The 23,177-nt window shown below is 26.9% G+C and overlaps 2 protein-coding genes and 1 long non-coding RNA gene across 3 annotated transcripts in view; 1 reads left to right on the top strand and 2 right to left on the bottom strand.

Moving 5' to 3' along the window:
• Dad (Daughters against dpp) overlaps positions 1-7,996 on the top strand; it is a 65,707-nt gene extending 57,711 nt beyond the window's left edge. Inside the window, exons 4-5 of the mRNA XM_003694672.4 lie at positions 5,760-5,960; positions 6,118-7,996. Of these exons, the coding sequence (XP_003694720.3) occupies positions 5,760-5,960; positions 6,118-6,467 (551 nt within the window). The 3' untranslated portion in view covers positions 6,468-7,996. The remainder of the gene's footprint in view (positions 1-5,759; positions 5,961-6,117) is intronic.
• On the bottom strand, positions 3,349-4,701 carry LOC116414555 (uncharacterized). Its single transcript, XR_015290873.1, has 2 exons — positions 3,756-4,701; positions 3,349-3,650 (listed from the first exon to the last, which is right to left on the bottom strand). It is a non-coding gene; the product is annotated as an uncharacterized LOC116414555 (long non-coding RNA).
• A 5,956-nt stretch (positions 7,997-13,952) lies between the features above and the next one.
• LOC100867813 (synaptic vesicle glycoprotein 2C) lies at positions 13,953-22,946 on the bottom strand. The gene is made up of 10 exons (XM_086903943.1): positions 22,559-22,946; positions 18,394-18,450; positions 17,734-17,895; positions 16,962-17,124; positions 16,739-16,860; positions 16,263-16,501; positions 15,858-16,039; positions 15,365-15,645; positions 14,997-15,284; positions 13,953-14,851 (listed from the first exon to the last, which is right to left on the bottom strand). The coding sequence occupies exons 1-10, from the start codon at positions 22,590-22,592 to the stop codon at positions 14,808-14,810; spliced, it is 1,572 nt and encodes a 523-aa protein (XP_086760069.1). The 5' UTR covers positions 22,593-22,946; the 3' UTR covers positions 13,953-14,807.
• Positions 22,947-23,177: the final 231 nt, after the last annotated feature.

Genomic DNA, 23,177 nt, shown 5'->3' with positions numbered 1-23,177 from the left:
GTGTGTAATCGCGTTCAACTCGTCGATTTCTGGCAAGGATTTCCTCGCGGGGCCAAAACTAATTTCGATCCCGCCACGTGCTTCCTTCTTTGCGCCCTTCTTCCTCCTTTCCCTTCGCCGCCGGAGAATTTATTAGCAGTCGTTATTTACCCCCTACGAATCTTCCGCTCGTACACAAATGATTTATGGCCGCTCGTTTCTGCGAATTCTCGGGCGATACGCGCTTTTTATACCATTTCAATTTATCCCCTCGCGACGATACCCTCGAATCGGAAGACTGCCGGACCAGAAGTGGCTCGACTATTGAAAATGGTCGGGCGTGGATCACATGCTCTTAATTGCGCTAAAAGCCATCCATCATCCCTACGTTTCCCCCTTTTCTTCGTTTCGCGAAGAAGATTTATATGGCTCCGCTTATATACGCAGCTTCTTTAGATATCGATGCCTTTCTGCAAGAATGAAAATTGAAAAAATGGGATAATATTTGTTAAAGACGAATCAGAGAATCAGTTCTTTAACATTAGAGAATTATTACACTGGAAGTAGTTTACGACAAAGAGTTTTCTATGGATAATAATTGCAATTAAAAATAATCGTGCACATCCCGAAAAATACTTTGCAATTCGAAGGATTTCAACTGGGAGGCTGTTACGAATGCAGATCTTAAAATCATATCGCAATAGTGTCTCGAGACATCGTTGTTTTTTTCCTCTTATTGGCGTTTTCACACACTTTGGTGCGAATAATTGGTATGCTGTTGTAGAACAGATTCTCGGGGATCCGCGAACGTCCACGATTTCCTGAACCGTTAGAAAAATTTTCTGCACCCATGCTGGAGAGGTCTCGAATCGCTCGATGGTCGATTGATTATGAATCGCGCGTTGCGAATCGTCTGGCAAATGGCATCGCGAAAGGAGGCTAGTGTATTTAGTACTTCGTGAGGCCATGAAACCGTAATGCCATGAATTTTTTTTTTTCTGTTAATTCTGTTCAATTATTGAATAAATTACTATTTATAATTCGTTCCTATATGTAATATTTATGAAATTACGATTGATCGATCTCGTTTATTTTCCATCAGAATTTTGTAAATTAAGTTGAATTTGGGAAAAGTTATTGATAGTAAATGATAAGACAAGTGAATTACTATATATGAGCCAAAATTTCACTAGATTTATCAAAAAAGATTCACAATCATAAGTATTATCTATTCAGAAAAGAAATATTCATAAAAGAAATATTATGTAAATATCGATTATGCTCAAAAATTAGGAAATAAAAATTTTATTGAAAAAGTAAAAATTCAGAAACAGGGTTAAGTCGAACGCGGTTGACGAGTGATGAGTCGCCATTTAGTCAAAGGAGGAGAACGATCCTTCGAATAAAATTGCTAGACGTATAATCTGGTTGGAAGACATGAAATAATACAGGACGGGTACACAAACGAGGACAGTTAACTGCAAGCTGCAGCAAATTCCACAATTGCTCTTTTATCATGATCTTCAGAGTACCAGGCAGAATTACTTTATTACAGGGCTCAATTTGCTTTCAATTTTCCAGAGTTGCTCGCATGAGAGATGTATGCGAATGCTTGAGTACGTAATCCTTTGCTCAAACTCATTAAACCGTAATTTTGTTAGGCGAACGTTTTGTTGACAACTACACGCGAATTATAAAAAAAAAAAAAAAATTGAGAAAGAAGAAACAATTTATTTTTTATTTATTTTAACAATATATTTGCATTGACTTATTTAATGATGATGTTATATTTTAATTCAATATATTATTTAAATATTAATATTATAATTTTAAATATTTTCATAGAATTATCTTTTTATTGAATTATTATAAAAAGTGTGTTATTAAAATTTAATTAACATTGAAAAATATAAAACTATATGTTTTGTCATATAATGCAAGCTAAATTAATTTCATCAAAATTTTTCACTCTATTTGCATAAAATATCAAGTACAATTTAACATATAACTATCAAAGTTTGAAAAAATTCGTTTTAAAAGAATTAAAGCAGACATAAAACACATAAAAATATTCAGTAATCACGTGATAGAAAATTGCAATGTCAGTATGCAGTATTCTTCATAAGATGTCAGGATTAAGTGTCCATTCAACACACATCACACTAGAAGGATATAATATTTTTATTACAAACATGACGAGGAAGTTTGAAGAGGTTATGGTAGTTTACTTCAGTTATCAGATCAACACAGTAGCATAAATCATCTTATTTAATATTTAAAATATCATAAACGATTGTTTATGATTAATATTTGCTGAAAATCCGAAAATATCGATTAAATCTATTACTTTGTAAGAATACTTTTTTTATTCGTCTTTTATTTCTACTGAGGTTCATAGTATCGTCGGTAATCGATAAAGCTAGTCTGAACATGCGAAGCTCAATAATGGTAAGTAATGTTGAATGGTCGTTAAATTATTTATATGTAAATATAAAATGAGCAAACGGCACTTATTAATAATTAATCGTGATATAACGGTATTCATTAGATTATTGTAAACGAAATAATTGAATCTTCAATAAAACATTTAATTTTTTTAATTAAAGTATGATTTATTTTTTTAATTGGAAATTTTTATTTTTTGAAAAGTTTTATTAAAAAAAAAAATGTAATATTTACAAGATGATAAAATTTTTACTTTAATTTTTTTAATTACATTCATAAGAATACGAATTTGCATAAATATTTACAATTTAATCATAAATAATTTTTATCGCGATTTCATAAAATTTAAACACGTTTGAGAAAATGAATTCTATTTTAATCTATTACACGCTTTGATAAACAATCTGCCATTTTATAGTAAAACAATCGACAAAACGCCAATCATGTTATATTTGGTTAGCTTTGAGCTAAATTGATGTAGAATAAATGCTATTTGGCAAAATAGCACATATTTAGTTAGTAGGTAATTGAAAGATTTTATACATTTAAAATTGACCAATATCGAATATTTTCTTCGTGAAAATCTATAATTGATCAATAATCAATTATCGATAAATATAATCGTATTGTACATAGAAGAAAGAAATATTAAAAAAAAACAATTTGATAACAACTTGATATTGAAGAATGTAATAGACAGATAACAAGTTTTTAATTATTGTAATTTTTTTTGATGATCAATATTTTTAAATATAATAGAATAATAATAAGCAATGGTGAAAATTCTAAGATAAGATATTATAAATTATTAGTATTTAATGTTATTATAATTTCGATATTATACATGTTTCAAATTATTTTTTTTTTTATAAAAATATAGTTTAATAAAATTAAATAAAAACTTAGATAACTTTTTAAAGAAAATTTTTTTTAAATTAGATGTTTTTATTAAGATAATATCTTACTATATATTATAAAACAATAATATAATTTGTAATTAGCATAACAAGTATAACTGATCTATTCAGACATCAGAGTCTTTTGCCTCCGCGAATAAATTTATATAATTTCCATATCATCCATGTCAGCATACAATTTCAAAATGGGATGTTATATTAAAATTTTATGAATAATAAAATTTTCTAAATAGCAATTCATCTATTTAATTAAACAGAGATCTTTGCTGTCTTTATTCATTACTTTAGTTTTACTTAAAAGCATTTAACCTATAAATTTTGATCGAATATTTATTACTTTTAAGAGAATAAAAAATTTCTGCTGATATCAAGCTATATTCAAAAAAAAAAAAGAAAAAGAAAGAAAAATCAAACCTCTCAACAAACTTGAATAACATTTGATGAGAATGACCGTGTATATTTAGCGGCACGTGTGTCCATTTGCAGTCAAAACGCCATGATTGAATGGGGCGAGCTACGAGTTTGTCGAAAACGGCTAAAAGCTGGTTATGGATGATCATAGATAGACACGAAAATTCGTGGTTCGTCACGACAACGACGACGACCACGACGACGACGGCGACGGCGGCGGCGACCGACGCGACAAGCGTCCTTGCTCCAACCACTCGCGCTACTACCGATGACGTAATCGTCGCGATACCCCGCAATCTTGGCGCCGCGGTAAACTCGTAATATCTATTTTTATCTGGTAGAAGCAGGGGCCCCGCTCTGTCTCTTTCCCCTTGCGCACAGCCACGCTAGAACGTACTCTTCGACACACCCGTGTTCCACCGCCTCTCTTCTTCCTGACTCTTAACCTCTAAATTCAGCCTCCGCGCGAAATGACCAGTTTCTCGAACTCGACATGGTCTACCATCTTTCGTTATCTTCCTTCGTTTTTAAAATTTCATTTGCTTTTTATCGTCTTGCATAAATTCTTACTTCATTAAATATTGGTAATTCAAATTTCTTTCGAAATGATGGAAAATTGTTAAATTCAATTGAAATTGTGCAATAACAATTATGCGAAATATTATCTACTGCTGAGAAGTTAGCAATAAGTTGAAGTTCGCGAATCCGTTGAAAGATGGCGTAAACACGTTTTGATCGGGAACAGGTTAGGGTAGGTTCGGACGCCAATGTCGTGGCGACACGTTAATTATAGCAAAAAGTTACGATCGATTTATTGGTCAAGCCGTTTATCCTCCGCCTGTGTTTTGCATATTTAAAAGCGTTTTCGATGTTTCTTTTTAAGACTGTCTGATAAAATGGCGCCAATCAAGTCCACCTGTAATACGTTTTATCTGCCCCAGAATACTCTATATCTTATGAATGTTGACCGGTGTTATTAATCATCAGTTAAAAACGAAGAAAAGATACTAGTTGAATAATTTATGATTTAGTAAATTTTTATGTTGGCTAAATCGAATATTAACACCCGATATGTTCTTTGCAATAATTTTTATTTCTTCTATGAATAAAAAATAAATTGATATTGGTCATTAAGAAAGATATCATGAAACTATTTTTCATTTTATTGTAATGAATTAATTTTTTTTTCTTATGCTTTGTTTCCATTATGGTATCTTAAAATCAAAAAGATCTATTTTTTATCCGAAAAAAATCTTATTTTTGTGCCTATTTAAATTATAGTATTGCTTAATGTTTTGGAAAATTTTATCATTTTGATAAATTGAAAATATCGTTCGTTATATCCTATTCGTATATAAATATGTGTAACTTTTCATTTTCTGCGTCGTAGCAGATTCTTTTTCCTTTCTCCGTCTACTCTCTTGTCTACTCTCGAATCTGGCGCCGTCGTCTTCCCCACGACGGTTGGCGAGACGCGTGGGACTTTCCGGCGACAAGTCCTTTATGATACCGCTTGTACGCCCGCAGCCTCTCACCGAGTGAACACTTTTACTGAGAAAGAAAGACTCCTCGTTAATGACAGATCTCATCTTGTTTCGAGGCATGTCTGTATCGCGTTTCATGGAAGTTCTTCATAAAAACGGCAGATTAAATTCTTTGATGCCCACGCTATTGAGAACTTTCAATTAATAAACTTATAGTTGAATTTAAGTTCTTTCTTTTTATAAAAAGAAATTTAAAAAAAGATAATCGTTATTATTAAAATTATATCTTTATGCCATGTATGTATATTATGCAAATGCACTTTGCCATATCATAATGTAAAAGAAGTTTACAAGAAGTTTACATACAATTTGTAACATTTTATTTTTAATAAATCCTAAAAAAGATAAAATTAAAAAGGTGGTGTATTTCAATTTTTGTTACTTGTATTTCATACAATATTTATTAAGAATTATGATAATGATAATAATGATAATAATTTAAAGTAATATTTATGTATTGCAGGTGAAACAGGACAAAAAGAATGGTGTACATTAGCATATTGGGAATTGGGTGGTAGAGTAGGTCGTCTGTATCCTGTAGAACCTTCAACAGTAAATGTTTTTGATTCCCTCCACGATGGTGATGGCCTTTGCTTAGCAACACTGGCTGAAAATCATGTTGCACCACCTGCAGTCCAAAGAACAAGAAGCAAAATTGGTCTTGGTAAGATTTTTTTTCATGTAATAGACATATATATTACAGTAAAAGTATGAAATAATTTAATAACATTTAATTACATTATCAATAAAATTAATGAACATAAAATTATCAAAGAAAAAATATTGTTGAAGATAAAAAAATATCAATTACTTATTTGTAGGTTTAATGCTTAGTCAAGAAGCAGATGGTGTGTGGGCGTATAACAGATCTGAGAGCCCAATCTTTGTGAATTCACCTACTCTGGATGATCCAGAGTCAAGAACACTACTTGTCTATCGTGTGCCTCCAGGCTTTTGTCTGAATATCTTTGATCGTACCAAAATTCTACAACTTCCATATGGTAATGGTACCACAAGAACAAGCAATCAGGCTTCAGGCTTTGCCTCTGGTCCTGTTGATATCAACTCCGTCCGTATCAGCTTCGCCAAAGGCTGGGGACCCAAGTACTCAAGACAGGAAGTCACCTCTTGTCCATGTTGGCTCGAAGTACTCCTAGCACCATGCAGGTGATCCTTACAACTTATTATGAAGGTACACAGTCTCGTCCGTTTGCGCCTCTTCTTCCTCTTTGTCGTCCTCCAAGAGGACCGATCTGTGAAACTGACGCAGCAGCGACGAAGCTCCGTCCTAAAGGCTGCCAACGGATACTCATACGACGTGGATCGCCGCCAGCAGTCTTACCAAAGTACGCCGCCATACATCCAGGAACAGCGTCGTTTTATTAACAGAAGAAAACGAGAATCATTTGACAAAAGCGTTTTATATTCTTGTGCCTATGAACGGAAGACACACAGTTTATACGTGGTACTCGATTTTCATTTACCCTAAAATTGACTAATCATTGACTACATTATATCGCATATTCTTTTTGATTGGTCAATAATACTGTTGTACTTTCTTGATAATGTTAAATGAGATTTTATAAAAAGTGAAGCGGTAATTCCCGCTAGGTCTAGTCAGTGGTATTTAATGTTTTTAAGCTTGATGTTAATGTGTCTTGCATTAAGAATATTATAATATAAACAACATTAACTGAAATCATGGAAAGTGCGAGAGTAAAATTGACGCGTCAATAACATCGCTCTTTTTTTATGATATTGATCATAAGTTTAATGTCTGTACTGTCTGGCCATGTCCTCGTTTATGATTAATCATTGTACTGCAAGGAAGCAGAAACTTGGGCTTCCGGTAAGGTCTAGTCAATGGTGTTTGAGAATATGGAAAACTCGTTGGTTACATGGATTGAAAATCCATTTAAATTATCAAGAAACGAGAACACTGCCAACAGAATCAAAGGAAGTACTTAGTGTTTTATGTTACCTTTAAAAAGACTTTTACTTTAATGATTAAAATAACAATATTTGTAATATAAATTTCCTGCTTTTATATTGAATTTAATCAAATACGAGGAAAGATTTGTTAGTTAAAAAATATAAAAAAATTTGCTCGATTAGAGATATCTTCGTCAGTTTATTGCCTATCTAATTAAGTTCTGCCGAAGATTTTTATTAATCGATGTTGAGAATATGAGAAATTTACAAAACTTTTCTCAATTTCTTTAATTTCGTATGCTGTAAATCGGTATTTCAACATTGAATTGTAATAATCTTGTAATGACATTTTCATGGACATTCAAATGTCGTGTACCACAATTACTGTTGTCTCCGATCGCCGTTCGGTGCTGTACATACGTATATGTACATACACTGTGCCTTCCCAGCTTCCTTTGTGGTGCAATGCACGAGTGATAGAACGAATGCATGTGTGCGTGTATCTAAGAAAAGTGAGAAAAAATGAGAGAATTCCGCGTGCCAGCTACGTTTCGCACCAAAATGCCCGAGAGCTTCGTACTACAGTAATACGATACTGTGATAAAAGTTCGAACCAGGTCTCTTTTTCCTTCCTTTTTTTCGAACGCGTTTATGAAGCACCGACGATAAAAGAAAAGCAATCAATTTGTTAAAAATGTGTATAATATGTGCAAAGAGACAAACACATGCTTAATAAACAATAGTCCATAGACTTGAATCTAGAAGAAATGTTGAATTTATATAAAAGTACTGTTTTCTCGGTTAATTTTGTACAGTTTTGAAAGATATGACGAAATTAGTGTAAGTGAGTGGAGTTTTACAAATTTTATCGCGAAAGTCTTCATTAAGATCTGCCTCCAAATCCAAATACGTATATCAGCGTGAAAGAAAGGAACACATTATGCAAGTTAGCGGTTTGCGCATAGCGAAAGTAAAAAAATGTGACTGTTATGAGAGAAAAAAATGCATGTACAGTTCGGAACGATGATGTTATTATACGTGCATACGATGTAACATGTACCACCAGTCATACGTATTCATCCATACGCATACGCAATACAAGCATCTATAAAACACAATTGACTGATCGAATAGTTTTTTTTTTTCGAGCTATTAGTTATTTTTTTCGTACAATCGCTTTTATCGATATAAAAGCGGAAACATATGGATTGTAATCTATTGCGATACGATTCATGTGACACGCCGAACGATATATTGTGATGCGTATATTGTCGCTTAAATGTTATATATTAATGTGTATACATATGTATACAAAAATGTTTATAGGTAGCTAGTTATATCTATTGCAATGGTGAATAGTGATTCTTAGATCTATATATGAGGTTAGAAAGTTGGCACTCTTAGAATTACATGATATCTATAACATCGTTTTACGAAGTATCGTTAAACAAACAATGTTAACCTCGAAAATACTTTTGAAACGATTGTAATTATGGAAATGTATTCTTGGAACGCTTTATATATAATCATAACATATATTGATCTAAGAATTGCTGATGAAAATAACGACAAAGAAGGAATTTTTTGTCGAAAAGTCGTCTATTTCGGACAGCTACGTTGCTTTTTATAGTTTTTTTTTCTAACTTGCTGTTATAGTCGAGGTTGGCTCATCGCTAGAATTGAACCAAACGCGTGTGGTCAGTCTGAAAACGATTTTTCGAAACGATCTTCGGGTAAATTCGGAGCGCAACACGACGATCCATATAATTTGTATAAATATTTTATTTTCTTTCGTAAAAATTCGATTAAAAATAAGTTTACTTATTTGTGAATTATATAATCTCCATTTTGCAAATCAAAAAACAGGTATTCTACGTATAATTCGTGAAATTTTTTTTTTTTTTTTGTTATAACAACCGAAGACAAAAAATTTGGTTGTGTCTGTTCATAATTATTACCGAGACACAGTTTCCATAAACATTATATCAGAAAGGATGTATAGCTAACGGTGTACTTAACGATATTTTGTAATTAAACGTATGCAAATTTAAACTTTGCTAGACCCGGTCGTAATCATAGTCTTGTTAAAATTAATTGACAATTGTTAAAAAGAAAAAACATTTCGACGGACGAAATATTTATTCGTACTCTTCTCAGAACAAATAAAATGATTAGTTTATATATAAAAAAAGAAAAAAGTAGAATCCTTTGACACCTGTATCTCGATTTAATGAAAAATCGATTGTTCTTCAAAAATAATCTCATTTCACATCATTCATTTCTCACTTGTTGCTAATAAATATTTTGTATAAAAATTGTTTATTATATACTATATAAAATAACATTTTGAATAAGACAATCGTTTGAACGTATTTTCTTGGATAAATTAATTTAGCAGCATGAACAATATTTTTAAACTGAACATATAAAAATTATACCTCTTTAAAACAAATAAAATTTGAAATATTTTGTATAGTTATGATGCATTACAATGGTTAAGATAGTTTCAAAATAACTTCACAAGAAATTTTTCTTTTCTTATTATATCTTTTCGTTTTTATTATATTATCTTCATTCTCTTCTGTTCTGTTTTATATTTAACACTTCTTTCGTATTCCTTTTCGCGAAATCAGCTGATCATATATTTACATAACAAAATATAATGAGGTTAGTATTAGTGTTATGAAAATTATGTTTGGTCATCTATCATCGGTAGATTCAACGAGTGGCATTCAACTAATTTCGTAAGTATTATTGAAATTTTGAGGACATATACATCATACATCATATTTTTTTTTTTTTTGGTTTAATATATAAATTTTATTATTTTTTCGGAATTAATTTTTATATCAATTATGTATCATATTAATATTAAAATTTTATTGTATCAAATCAGTTATTGAGTTATATCACGAATTCAAATTGATGCCAAAAGTTTCCAGCCAAACTATAAATCTATTTTTAAAAAAGTAATAATAAAATTTTTATTAATAATAATAAAATTTCTTTCATGAAAAATTTGATAATATGAATTTTATGAATCTTATAAATTTAATAATTTAATAAGTTGTACTATTGTGTTTATTATTTTATTTTTTAAAAATTATTTCAATAATGATTAATAATACTGTAATTGGAAACTTCTAGCAGCCATTGCATATTGTGATTTATATATTTTCATGAATATTGAAACGTGACTATTATATTAAAAATTCGTATACATCAATTGGAATTCAAATTTCAAATTTTTAAACTTGATAATATTTTTGATTTTTATTTTTATTAAAATTTTTGTTTTTGTTAAATTTCTTTTACAAATTACATAAATAATAAAAGTTTGAAAAATTTTTTAAATAATGAGATTTTCTATATTGTTTAACAATTTTAATTTATTAAATTTAAATTCTACGTAAAATGTACTTATGAAGTTCCTCGTAGCTTTTTAATCTACGTAAAGCAATATATGAATTTAATAAAACATTAATAAATATTTAATTAACAAGTAAGATAGTGTATTTTGATGTGAAGTATAAAATTTTAAAATTAACTGCCATGCTACTCGTATTTGACCAGTTTATTTTATATTTAAAGAAAATCGAAATATTAGAAAGAAATTTTTAATATTTCAATTAAATAGTAACTACGTTAAAATATTAATAAATTGATTTGTATAATGGTATATAATGATAAATTGAAAATAAAAATAAAGGAATACTTTATAAATAGTTGCAAATACAATTATACAAATATGTAAGTAATATGTAATTTTTCTCAAAGGCAGACATACATAGTGGGCCAAAAATCATGATGCAGTGAACAAATGGGATAAATTCAAAGAAAGAAAAAGATAAAAAAAAAAAGAAGAAATATAATTCAAAAATTGAATTTTAGAGCTACATTATACATTATTTAATAATCCATTTGATTAATAATAAAAAATAAGAAAATTATCCTATTTTTCATTGTACCATTTTAAAATAAATATTCTCTATATTCAAAAGATGGAAGTTCTTCATTTATCCGCAGGAATTATCTGTGAAATATAGTGCCTTTCTAGCCACTTACAGTTAGAGCGAGAAATTATTAATAATGTAACACGCATAGTGCAACGATTAACAATTATTAAAAGCACCTTGCGTCTTTTCGACGATATTGCAAAATTTAAAAATAAATATTGAATATTGCTATTTACTCTTTGCTTTAACAAATAATTTTCATGCAAGGCAAAGTACTGTTCTTTGTCTTCCTGCTTATAATTAAAAACTATAAAATAGCGCTGAGGATCAAGCAAAGTGTTCAAAAAAGGAATCATATTAGATTTTATGCAACCATTTGATAGAATTTCTGTCAAAATTTAAAAATCTTTGATAACATATTTTTTTGGTAATTATTTTAGAAAATAGAAATTTTACATTACTGTTCGAAATGATTAAGAAATTAACGATTAATAATTTTTAATAGAATTATATAAATAATTTTTTTTACATTTTTAATAAACTAAAAAATTAATAGTATTTATGTTACTTGAACAAACATACGACATTTTTTGCTATAATGTAATTTTTTGATCGTTTCGAGCAGTATATATTATAGCAATTAGTACTACAATATAATATATATTAACAATACAAATTCAAATGAGCTTCGTGCTCTTTTCTTTTCTTAATAAAGTTGATCATACAATAATTCTAGTGCCTTACACAAGAAGTCTTTTATTTGGAAACAAATAGCTGCAAATAGCTGCAAATAAAATCTTTTTCGTAATTAAAGTCACTATCATAATAATAATGCAAAATTTTTTTTTAATAAATTTCAAAACTTAAAAAATTTACTCAAAATTAGCAATACAATAGCGTTTTTCTAGTTAATATATAATAATTTCGAAAACAGATATCTCTATTTAAATATTAGGATATCTGCTCATATATAAATGTGATCACTGATTTTAATTGAAAAAATAAATTATTTGAAAGAGTCTTTGGGAAATAATGAATAAATAATTAATATTAAATTTCACAATTAAAATTTTATATATATATTTAAATTAAAAATAATATGATCGTAAATTATTCAATGAATAATTATTCAAAGAATGCAGCAATAATTTATAGAAATTATTTAAATTTTATTATTTATTATATAAATATTTTACTTCCCTGATGTAAACCTGATGAATTAGGAAATTTACAAATCTGCAAGAAATCTAATATTTTAAAAAATTTCTATTTTTAAGAAGACTCTTCAAATTTAATTTAGATTAAAAATTAATTACGTAAAAAAATTAAGAATTAAAAGATAATTCTTGAGTGATTTTTCGAATAAAAACATGGATTTGATAAGGAGGAAAAAAGATTTTGTAAATAATTTTGCTTTGCTTTATCAATAATTTTTTGCTTCACGAATCTCATTGCGATAATTCTGTTATAATTAAGATAAGATGTATAATACATAATGTAAATAAGAAATAACAGTAGGTCCAAATAATTAATTAATTTAATTAAAAAACCTTGAATGATGAAGATTTTAATTGATGAATCATAACGAATCGAACCAAGATTATTAAAAATATTATTATCGATGAAAATAGAGAATTTTGCAACTTTTATGATATGAAATTTCAAGGTTTTTGCTATAAATAATTTCAATTGTGTTTTACTTAATGCTACTGATGTAAAAAGCATATTGTACATATATTTCCATATATTTGTTGTCTGTGTAAAAGAAATATTTAACAGATTGTTAAAAAGAACATAAAGTATTATTTAAAATGATACATCGCAAACTTATTGATATTGAGACAAATGACATAGATCACGATGCATTACATTTTTAATGGCAATTTAATGTTTTTGAAACATTTTAACGGAATTGAAAATCACAATAGAATAAAGTGTCTTTAATATATGTATAAAACTTTTAAAAATCACCAAATTATGAACATTTTACAATTTTTTTTTTAATCAATAAAAGGATCGATGAAGTGATATAAATATTGTATATAGATACGACAAATGTGTCTTGGACATTTATGAAGCGTTTAAATGTAAATATAAAAAGTAATAAAAAATGTTTTAAGATATGCAGTATTGCATACAAAAAAGTGATTTCTTCACAAATCATTGTGAAGAAATTTTATAAAAGGTAATAAAAATTGTTTCACTATGTGAAAAAAAATTTCACTACGTATTATTTTTTTTCTAGAAGAAATCACTTCAGTTTAATGCAAACTACTTATTTTGGAACATTTTATATAGATATACGGTTGCGCCGATGACCAGCAATGTTATTATTACTTACAAATAAAAGAGGTAGTAACAAGAATTATAATTAGTAGATATGTAATAAAGAGTAATAAAAATGATTGATTAAGAATGGCAGTGTAAAAAATATAAACAATGATATTATAGTCACCTCTTCTGAGAACTTGTATTAATGCTATTTTCAATATGTAATTGTATTTAGTACTGGGCAGAATAATCATACTTATGGCGACGATTATGTATACCGAAATGCTACAAAGTTCTCGCCTTTCATTTTTACAAAAGAAAGAAATATATGAAGCTGCAAATTTTTACGTGACTTCGTTATTTACTTCACCTTTCAACGATTGAAAACAACAATCTAATTAACAATCTAATTATGTTAAAATTAGAATTTTTTTCTTAATGAATAATAAGGTAAGTATATAGGAAAATTGGAAGAATAATATAAAAACAACGAAAAATAATTTGTTTAAAAAATTTTTTATTCTTTTGTATGTATTCTATTTGAATTTTTCATTTATTCATACAACACATTCGCATTTACACGATCAAAACATATTTTACATATCTGATTTATGCACACATATCACACATACGTACAATAATGTTTCATTTACAGAACAAATAGATTTTAGAAAATAATTATAAATTTCTTATAACAAAAATTTTGAGTTTAAAAATTTAGATTTAAACAAGAATTTTAAGTTACTAAAAAAAATCTTATTATAAATCTATAAATCTTATTCATAAAAATAAAATTTGTTAAATTATAAAACTGACATTTGATTAAAATTTATAAATTAATATTTATCTCATTTTTTAAATAAATAATATTCATTTTTTCAATTCGAACAATTGTAAACTTTTGAAATATTTATAAGAAATTTAAAATTCTTAATAGAATAATTTTTATATCTTATAGAAAAATGATCATGATAAATAACACAATACTAACAAATAATATGATCGTAAATACATTTATGCGAACGATATTATCTAATAATTAATAACGAATTAATAAAATATTATTCATGTGATCTAACTCACATGATTATTTAAATATATATGTAAATAATGTTCATGTACATAAATTGTGAAGCTCTATATGAATTCAAGGAAAGACAATTCAATGATATCTTGTATAAAATAGCCATTATTTATTTTTTTTTATAAACTGTCTTTCATTGATATTTATAAAAATACTGACTTTTGAATGATATAATTTATTAATAAAATATGGAATGATTAAATGTCATACGTTGTAATAAGCGTAATCCCTATTCTCGTTTCTTTCTCGTTCTCCTATCAAAAAATATTCAACTTCTTTTCTTTGAGAGAAGCAGTCCTAATAATCCTCCAACTGAAAATTAATCGAATTAATTAATTAATTTTAAAATTTTAAAACCTTAAAAGATTACACATGGAATGCAAAAAAAAATTTATTTTCCATTATTTATTATCAACGTTAACGAATAAAATAATAAAATAATTAAAGAAAAACTTACAGATCACTATGCTACCAACTAAAAAGATTGGCACCTCGCAACTAATGTCAAGTAACATTCCAAAGGTTAGATTACTAGCTATAGCGCCGATTCTTCCGAAACAGGTCATCATACAAATCGCAACAGCGCCTACATGCGTTGGAAATATGTCAACTACTATACTGCTAATGACGAAATTCGCTGTGCCTATCATCAATGAGAACATGCAGCTCACCATGAGAATTTGTAAGGAAGATTGGACAAAATATATCGCAAAACCGAAAATACCAGCTAACAACATGGTTGTTACTGCAAAAAGGAATATCGAAACATTAATATATAGATATATTAAAAATTATTTCATTTTCATTAAATCAGTTTAAAATTACCTGGAATCGTTCGTCGACCAACACGGTTTGCCAAAAAACCGGACATGATGTTGCCCAATAAGCAAAATGCGTTAATCGTCAATGAATTGATAAAAACCATTTGGTCCATGTTAGGAGAACAATTATCCACGTCGGTTGAATTAATTAAAACGTTTTTCACAGTTTGTAGATCAGTCTCGTGGATCAATTTACAGACGCTTACACTTTTTTCCGGAAATAATTTATGATAATTTTCGAAACGATTGAACAATTCTGGCAACCATAAACCGAATCCATAATAACTGTAAAGAACAATTAATATAGGATAAAATAAATTGATCAAAGAAAAAAGTATATAACGCATATTTTCGTTATTAAAATTATATATATAAAATATTAAAAGTATTTATTATTCATACGCATATGTTACAGTTGTTAGTAAACTAGAATTTAATTAAGACATGACAAGATTGTATCTGTAAGAAGAACTGAATATGATTTATGAATAATTTACCCGAACATATTTGCGAAGTAAATGGTCCAACTGAGAAGCGCATATTTCAAAAGTGGTGGTGATGCAAGCGAACGTGCTTGTTGCCAAATATTTTTCAATAATTCCATTAATATTCTAGACGCGGAGAATGATGTTTTACGGTTATTAATATTCAACGTATCGTCAGATAATAAGATTTTTATCTGTAACGTGCACAAACAAATATACATCATTAATAATCATATTCAAAATTTATTTTCATAGCTCGATACTTTATAGTTTATTTATATAATATTAAGCCAATCTTAATCAAGATTAAAATAAATATGAATTAATATACTTTAGAATTTTTAAATTTTATCGATAACATTTTCTTTTCTTTTCTTTTCTTTTTTATCATTAACATTTATTATGTTATTTGCTTACTGGATATTCATCTTCGTCACAACCACTGTTTATCGCGTAGATTTTTCGTAAAATTGTCAATGCTTCCTCCGTTTTTCCCTGAGAGACCAAAAATTTTGGGCTCTCGGGATATCTACTTGCGACAAAAGCTACCATTAGCGTTGGTATTCCAATAACGGCCAAGAAAAGTCGCCAAGAATTATATAATATTCCGTTGAATTGAAAGGACATTGGCAGCGGTATAATGATCCAGGCCAAACCTAATTGGAAATTCTGTTTACTATTTTAGCAATTTTTTTTATTATTTTATATTAATTAAATATTATTGTGAAATCATGATAAAAAATTTATCAACGTATCTTTCAATTATATTTATAAAATTATTGATAAATAAATTTGATAATTAAACTTTTAAAACGAGATATAAAATGTAATTGATATAATTTTTAATAAATAAAAATGATGATAATTTTAATAAGAAGATAAAGAAAGTTTACCAGGTAATATTAACCATGATAGGGTCCAAAAGAATCCAACGTAACAAATAGCTTTTGCTCTTTGTTTCTGTGCATGAAACTCGCCAAGATACGTATAGACTAGAGATCCAGGAGCACCGATACTGAGATGAAAAAAATAATTGTTAAAAAAATTAATAATTCATGTATTATGTATAGTACCATAGATAAAAGATGACTGCAACGAAGCATGTAACAAACTTACAAAAATCCATTGAGACCTCTAAAAATTAACAGCACTTTAAAACTTTGAGAGAAACTTCCTCCAATTGATAAAATACTGTCGCTTAATAAAGTAAGGAGAAGAATATATCTTCTTCCGTAGGCATCTGCGAATATTCCCCAGAAAAGGGAACTTATAACTCCTCCTAATAAAAGAAAATGTTGCAATGTTAAAAATATGTATTACAATATATTTAGATATTAATAAATATTGAATAAATATTAAGTATTTCAATAATGTTACTATCAGTATTTCAATATTGTTTAATTTATGTTTTTTTTGTTTAATTTACATTGCTTCTTAATTTTTTTCTAATCTTGTGTATATTATTTAAAAAGATATAATTAACTTACTTCTTATTATTATTTTTTTATTTCTAATATTTTCAACAATAACAAAATTTATCTTCTATGGATATTATACCTAAGGGAAAAACTAATCAACTTAATCGCACAAGCTACGAGTGGGATGTTATATAAAAAGTGCTCCTCAACTTTCTTAATGAAATAAGTGCTATCAAACGTGTCTAACATATTGCAATAAATGTGCACAGAGAATTGGTTATAGTAGTGTTTTCGTATTTCCAAGATATAATTTATTTTTTTTTCTTTTCATGATTTTTCTTCGCTTTAATATTTAATATTTGTATTTTATATTACTTTAGATAATATAATTTTATGTAGTATGTTATAATATTATATATATATATATATATATATAAAATCTCTATAAATTCTTAAATAGATGGGTATACCTAAGAGAAAGGAGACGTTCAGAAGACCTTTTTGTTCAGAAGTCAAATTAAGATCACATTCTGCGGATGGCAAGATATATGCGTTTATCCCGTTTTGGCAACCAACACAGAGGAACATTGCTCCACAGAGAAGTAGAAAGCCATAGTGAAATTTTCCGTATCCTAAAATTATATATAAAAATATTATAAAGAGATACAATAACATGTAAAAATTTTATTATTTCATTATTTACATTAGAAATAAGGACAAAGATAATATAAATTTTGTTTTCAGACGATAATCTTTATAATCTGCATAAATTATTTCAAGTACTATTGTAGCCAAATTTAAGGGTCCAAGAAATAACAATGGATTATAGTCATATACTTAAATTTTTATGAAGTTGTGGAAGAGCGAAAGTAGCGAAAATAATAAGACAAATTTTGTCCTCTTCTTGAATCCTAAATAGTAATCGCAGGTAATAATCTTTAAAAAGAATGGTTCGATATCCAATCAAATGTCGACTTTTAATTTTGTAATTTTGCTTTCTCTCATAAATTTTATGTTTGAGAAATTGATAATTCATAATCAATCAAAGATAACAGTTGATAGAATAGAAAATTATTCATAAAAATAAATAATTCTTGTTATATGATAGATGATAGAACATTAATTCTTACCACACAGTTTGATTGCTTTTTCGAAATCTGCAGCTCCTTCTTTGCCTCCATTATTGTCTGAAAAATAATAACCAGATGTTAATTAAATATTTATATTTGTATATAATAAATACTTATAATTAATTTAATTTTTGTTGCTTTTTTTTATTTTTTCAATATAAATTAATTGAATACACAAAATTTTGAAATTTTAAAAGTAATACATTTAGTCGTTATGACTAATAAATATACTTCTTGAAAATATCGAGGACATATGTTTCATGTCATTGTTATAGTAATCATTTTCATAAAAAACGTTACATAAACTTACAATTTATTATTATATGAAATAATTTTATGATCTTGAAAATTCACTGAGTTTTTTAAATTCACGAAACCTATTTAATAATTACATAGTATTATATTTCATTAATTGATTATTTATATTAATTATTCATTATATATAGTAATTATGTAATAATTGATTTCTCTTACAATTCATGATAACATGATTTATATTATTCATCACTAACTATATTGTTATTTGTATAAGTTAAAATATTACACTAGAATTCTCGACATTCTATAGGATCGTTTTTAATTACTATTAACACAATCAAGATAGTGACACCAGCAATTAATGGTAAATGCGGTAAGTGAAGTTTATTGAATTTGTCTTTACAAAAGGTCGACATAACTTTAATTATAAAAGTATCGATAAGAAGTAAGAATAATATGTAATTTATTACATTGTTGTTATAAACCAAATTTAAAAAATAATCTAAAATAGATCAAAATAATTTTCTCGATATGATAACATAAAATTCACATTTTGCATAAATTCATCGAGATAAATATATCATATCATAAATGAATCAATGAGATTATTTTGTATTTAATATTACATAATTTAATATATAATGAATCATAAAAATAATCATAAACAGATTGTTCAAAATAATAGTATGATTCCTTGTTTAGAAATCGAGCCAAATATCGAAAATGAAAATATAAAAAACATATCTATATATACATGTTTAATAAAACACAATCTTGATAAATAATTAGCAAGTAATATTAAATATCTTCAAGTTTATTCTGTGTATGTTATAAATAATTTTTTGCAAATTATTTTTATTTTACTTGAAATTTGATATTTCGGTCGATGAAGAAAAAATATATCATTGAAACGAAAGAATACGAACAAACAGATAATCGGCTCAGGGCGTTGGCATAATCGCGCGTGCTTTTCCATTCATCTAAGTTTCTATTTACTCGTGCTTTTCCATACGAGACGAATCATTGCGTTATAACTTGTGTCTAAATATAATATACAATTCGATTTCGCGAACATTTAATTTCAACTGAAAAATGGATGACATGATTACGTTAGGATTTCTAAATTAAAAAATCCTTTAATTACTCTACTGTGATAACAATAATAAGTCACGTTGAAAATCATTTTCATAAAAAACAAAACAATGATTTCGATCTCTGTCACAAAAATGAGCATCCGTTTATCGTGAATTTACATTAATGATCAATTAAGATTTCATTAAGATATTATTATTACATGAATTGTTATAATTTGTAATATTTACGTAGAAAAAATTTTTGAGAAATTTATAATTATTCTTAGTATTCATAGAATTTTTTTTAATTTATAAATTTTCTTTATTCTTAAATATAGAAATATGTTTTTTCTATATTGACGCAAGTTAAAGAATTTGATAATGTATAATAAAATCAAAAATAGAAAAAAAAGAATATTATTAGAAATATTTTGAAGTAATAAATATTTAATTTAATTCAGTCTAGAAAAATTGATATTAAGTAGAACATTTGAAAAATGTGTTCCTTTATTCATGTACTCTTTAGACAAATATCAATTATATAGTTTAAAATCGAATTAACGAAATAATGTTAATCGTTTGATTACTGACATTAACAAGTAAGTAAAATGTAATTAAACAGACAATTAATATTTCGTCTATTATAAAACTATTGTATAGAAGATAAATTATGCAATTCTACATATTTATTAAACAAACAATATTCGAACCGAAATTGCGATAACAAAGATGAAAGGAAGTAATTATCATAACCTAGAGAATAATTATTTTCATGATGTTTTATTCGATCGTTCTTCTATATGGGTATATAATCGTATATAATCGTTCTTCTATACTGACATAAAAATGTTTTCATGAACAGAAACCAATTTGATTTTTTAAGAAAATGAAATATAATGATGACATATGTGTATGTGTTTCTGTTAATTTTTAACATACATCATACTTCTATTTGAATAATAGAAATATGTGAATAATATATAATATAATGATAATAAAAATTCAATTTTATGATAAATTATTTCACAGTTTAGTTCTGAACGATAAAAATGAATTATAAAAATATATATAAATTTATTAAAATAATTATAATTTTTGCCATTACAATTTAATGTAATGTAACAGTCAATAAACTCGCACGATTCCGATAACATTTCCATCAACGAAACACGTACAAAAATGTCATTGACGTTGAAAAAAAAAAGACAATTGGATCATTGACGTAGAAAACCAGGTATATTGCAAGATACAATACATCTAATATGATTGTTTTTTAATTTGATTATCGTTGTACCGTTTAATAATAATATGCATGAAGAGAAATTGACGTAAAAGGACTATACTTTTAAAAAGCACGTTCACACATATTTTTCATTATTATTGGGCGAATTCGCTGAGACACAACTTTTTGATCGAGAGACGTTTGGCAATTTCGAATGCATCAATAAAACTGAATAAAATTAGGTCAATCAAAATTTATTCTTTATCAAAAAAAAAAAAAAAAAAAAGTACGGACCTCTTGATGAAATAATTTTGTAAGTAATCTTATGCAATTTATAAATCATATCACAAGAACAATAAAATTTTAATATCGATATATGTTTAATGGAAACTTCTCGTCAATATGTTTAATGAAACTTTTTTGATATACCATTATGTTATTTCTAGATAAGATCTTTATTTCATTATTTATTAATGAGTGTATTATTTTTATTAAATGAAAAGATAAAATTAATTGTATAATGTTTTTACGCGCTTTAAATAATTTCCTTTCTTTAATTGGATATACATTATTACTTGATCCATTTTTAATATCTTTATACCTTCACGTTATTTAAAAGAGCTACAGATAATAGATATTTTTTTAAACGAACTATTCGATTTGTATAATTAAATTTTATGAAAATTTGATGAAAAATTGCAAATTTTGAACACAAAAGTAGTCCAGTCACATTTACCCTAGAATAATTTGAAATTTTCAAATATCACATATTCAAAATAATTGATACTTTAAATGTAAATAAACATGAAATCCTATAAATGTTTAGATTTTCGACATCTTACAAATAATATTAATTTTTCATTCAATGATCTCAATATTATTAATATGAGATTTTTCATTCGAAGAATAAATAAAAATACTTTTTATATATGAAGAAAAATTGTTATTTGTAAAGTAAATTTCATATTTTTACAAAAGAAAAATATTTCAAAAAGTTATTTTTCAAAACAACTTTTATATAATTTTTTGTTTTGATTTTGATACTTCTTACAATACGTTACGAATATATTGACTTAGCTCCAATAAAATACATATAAACTAGAATTGAAAATGACTCCTATTAAATCTAATTCTAATTAAATCTAAAAATATCATTTCAAATGTTATGTATTGAAAGAGAGAAATATATAATTGATGAAACCACTACATGTAATATATATTTATAATAAATTATTTTTTATTCAACATTATTAATATTCTATACAATATCATCTCAATTATATTCTTCAAAATTCTGATTGAAACATCATTTTAAACATTTATGATAATTACCATACTACCACTAATTACCATACATAGAACTACCGTAGAATCATCTTAATGTAGATTACAAGAATTTCAATAATGAAAAATTAAATCCATTTTAAAATGTCAAAAAAAATTACAAATTTTTAAATTATTAAAATATTTTCAAAGATTATAACATGAATAACATTTCACATTTTTTCAATATCACATTTTTACTTCCATATATCTCATAGAAAAATATGAATGAAAAAAATATCTAAGAGTAAAAATAGAATAATAAAAAGTAACATAACATTGTACTCACCAGAAAATGATAAAGAATTAATACTGTTAACCATAGCGATCACGTTTCACAATATAGACAGTGTGGACTGGAACACTCGTCTTCCTTTCCGTCAAATGTCCGAGCAAAGACTGTTGGTTGATGGAAAGCAGGCAGAAACTCTGTTTGTCAGTCAATGCCCATGGAAAACGTTCCCGCGATCCACGTTCGTGTCGCTTTAAATATTGCCATGCGCTTGCATGATCGGCCACCAATGAACGACAGTTCCGATTCGTCGAACCGAAAATCGCCTCCCCTACTTTTCCCGCCGACGAATACCCACGTGCGAAAATGATTTTCCATTTATTTGTATCGGTTGTTCGTAATACGAGTGACGCACACATCTTTTCGAGATTTCAACTTTGAAATTCTTCGTTCATATACGCAAATATGTGATTCAGGATATGCATAAATGTAAAAAATTATATATATTAGCTTTCCGAAACGGAAGTTATATAAATTTTGCTTCTTTCTTTTCCTTTCTCTTTTTCAATGATTATTAGAAGTAAAAGTTATTAGTTAGTTTTTCTTTTAAGCGAAAAAAATTAAATGAAATTTTTCCTAGGAAATTTATACAATATAATAAAGAACTTGATACATT

The sequence above is a fragment of the Apis florea genome, unplaced genomic scaffold (genome assembly GCF_048593485.1).
Source record: "Apis florea isolate Af1SG1 unplaced genomic scaffold, ASM4859348v1 contig_2293_pilon, whole genome shotgun sequence".
Taxonomy (NCBI): Eukaryota; Metazoa; Arthropoda; class Insecta; order Hymenoptera; family Apidae; genus Apis; species Apis florea.
Note: the sequence above shows the minus strand (reverse complement) of the source record. Positions and strands in the feature narration are given on the sequence as shown.

What these genes read in the sequence shown, in the direction of transcription:
- LOC100867813 (XM_086903943.1), bottom strand. Translation starts at nt 22,592, where the DNA reads ATGGTTAACAGTATTAATTCTTTATCATTTTCTG. An exon ending in GAACGTCTCCTTTCTCTTAG is followed by an intron (nt 17,125 to 17,733) that starts GTATACCCATCT and finishes TTCTTTTATTAG; the next exon opens with GAGGAGTTATAAGTTCCCTT. An exon ending in AGTTGGTAGCATAGTGATCT is followed by an intron (nt 14,852 to 14,996) that starts GTAAGTTTTTCT and finishes ATTAATTTTCAG; the next exon opens with TTGGAGGATTATTAGGACTG.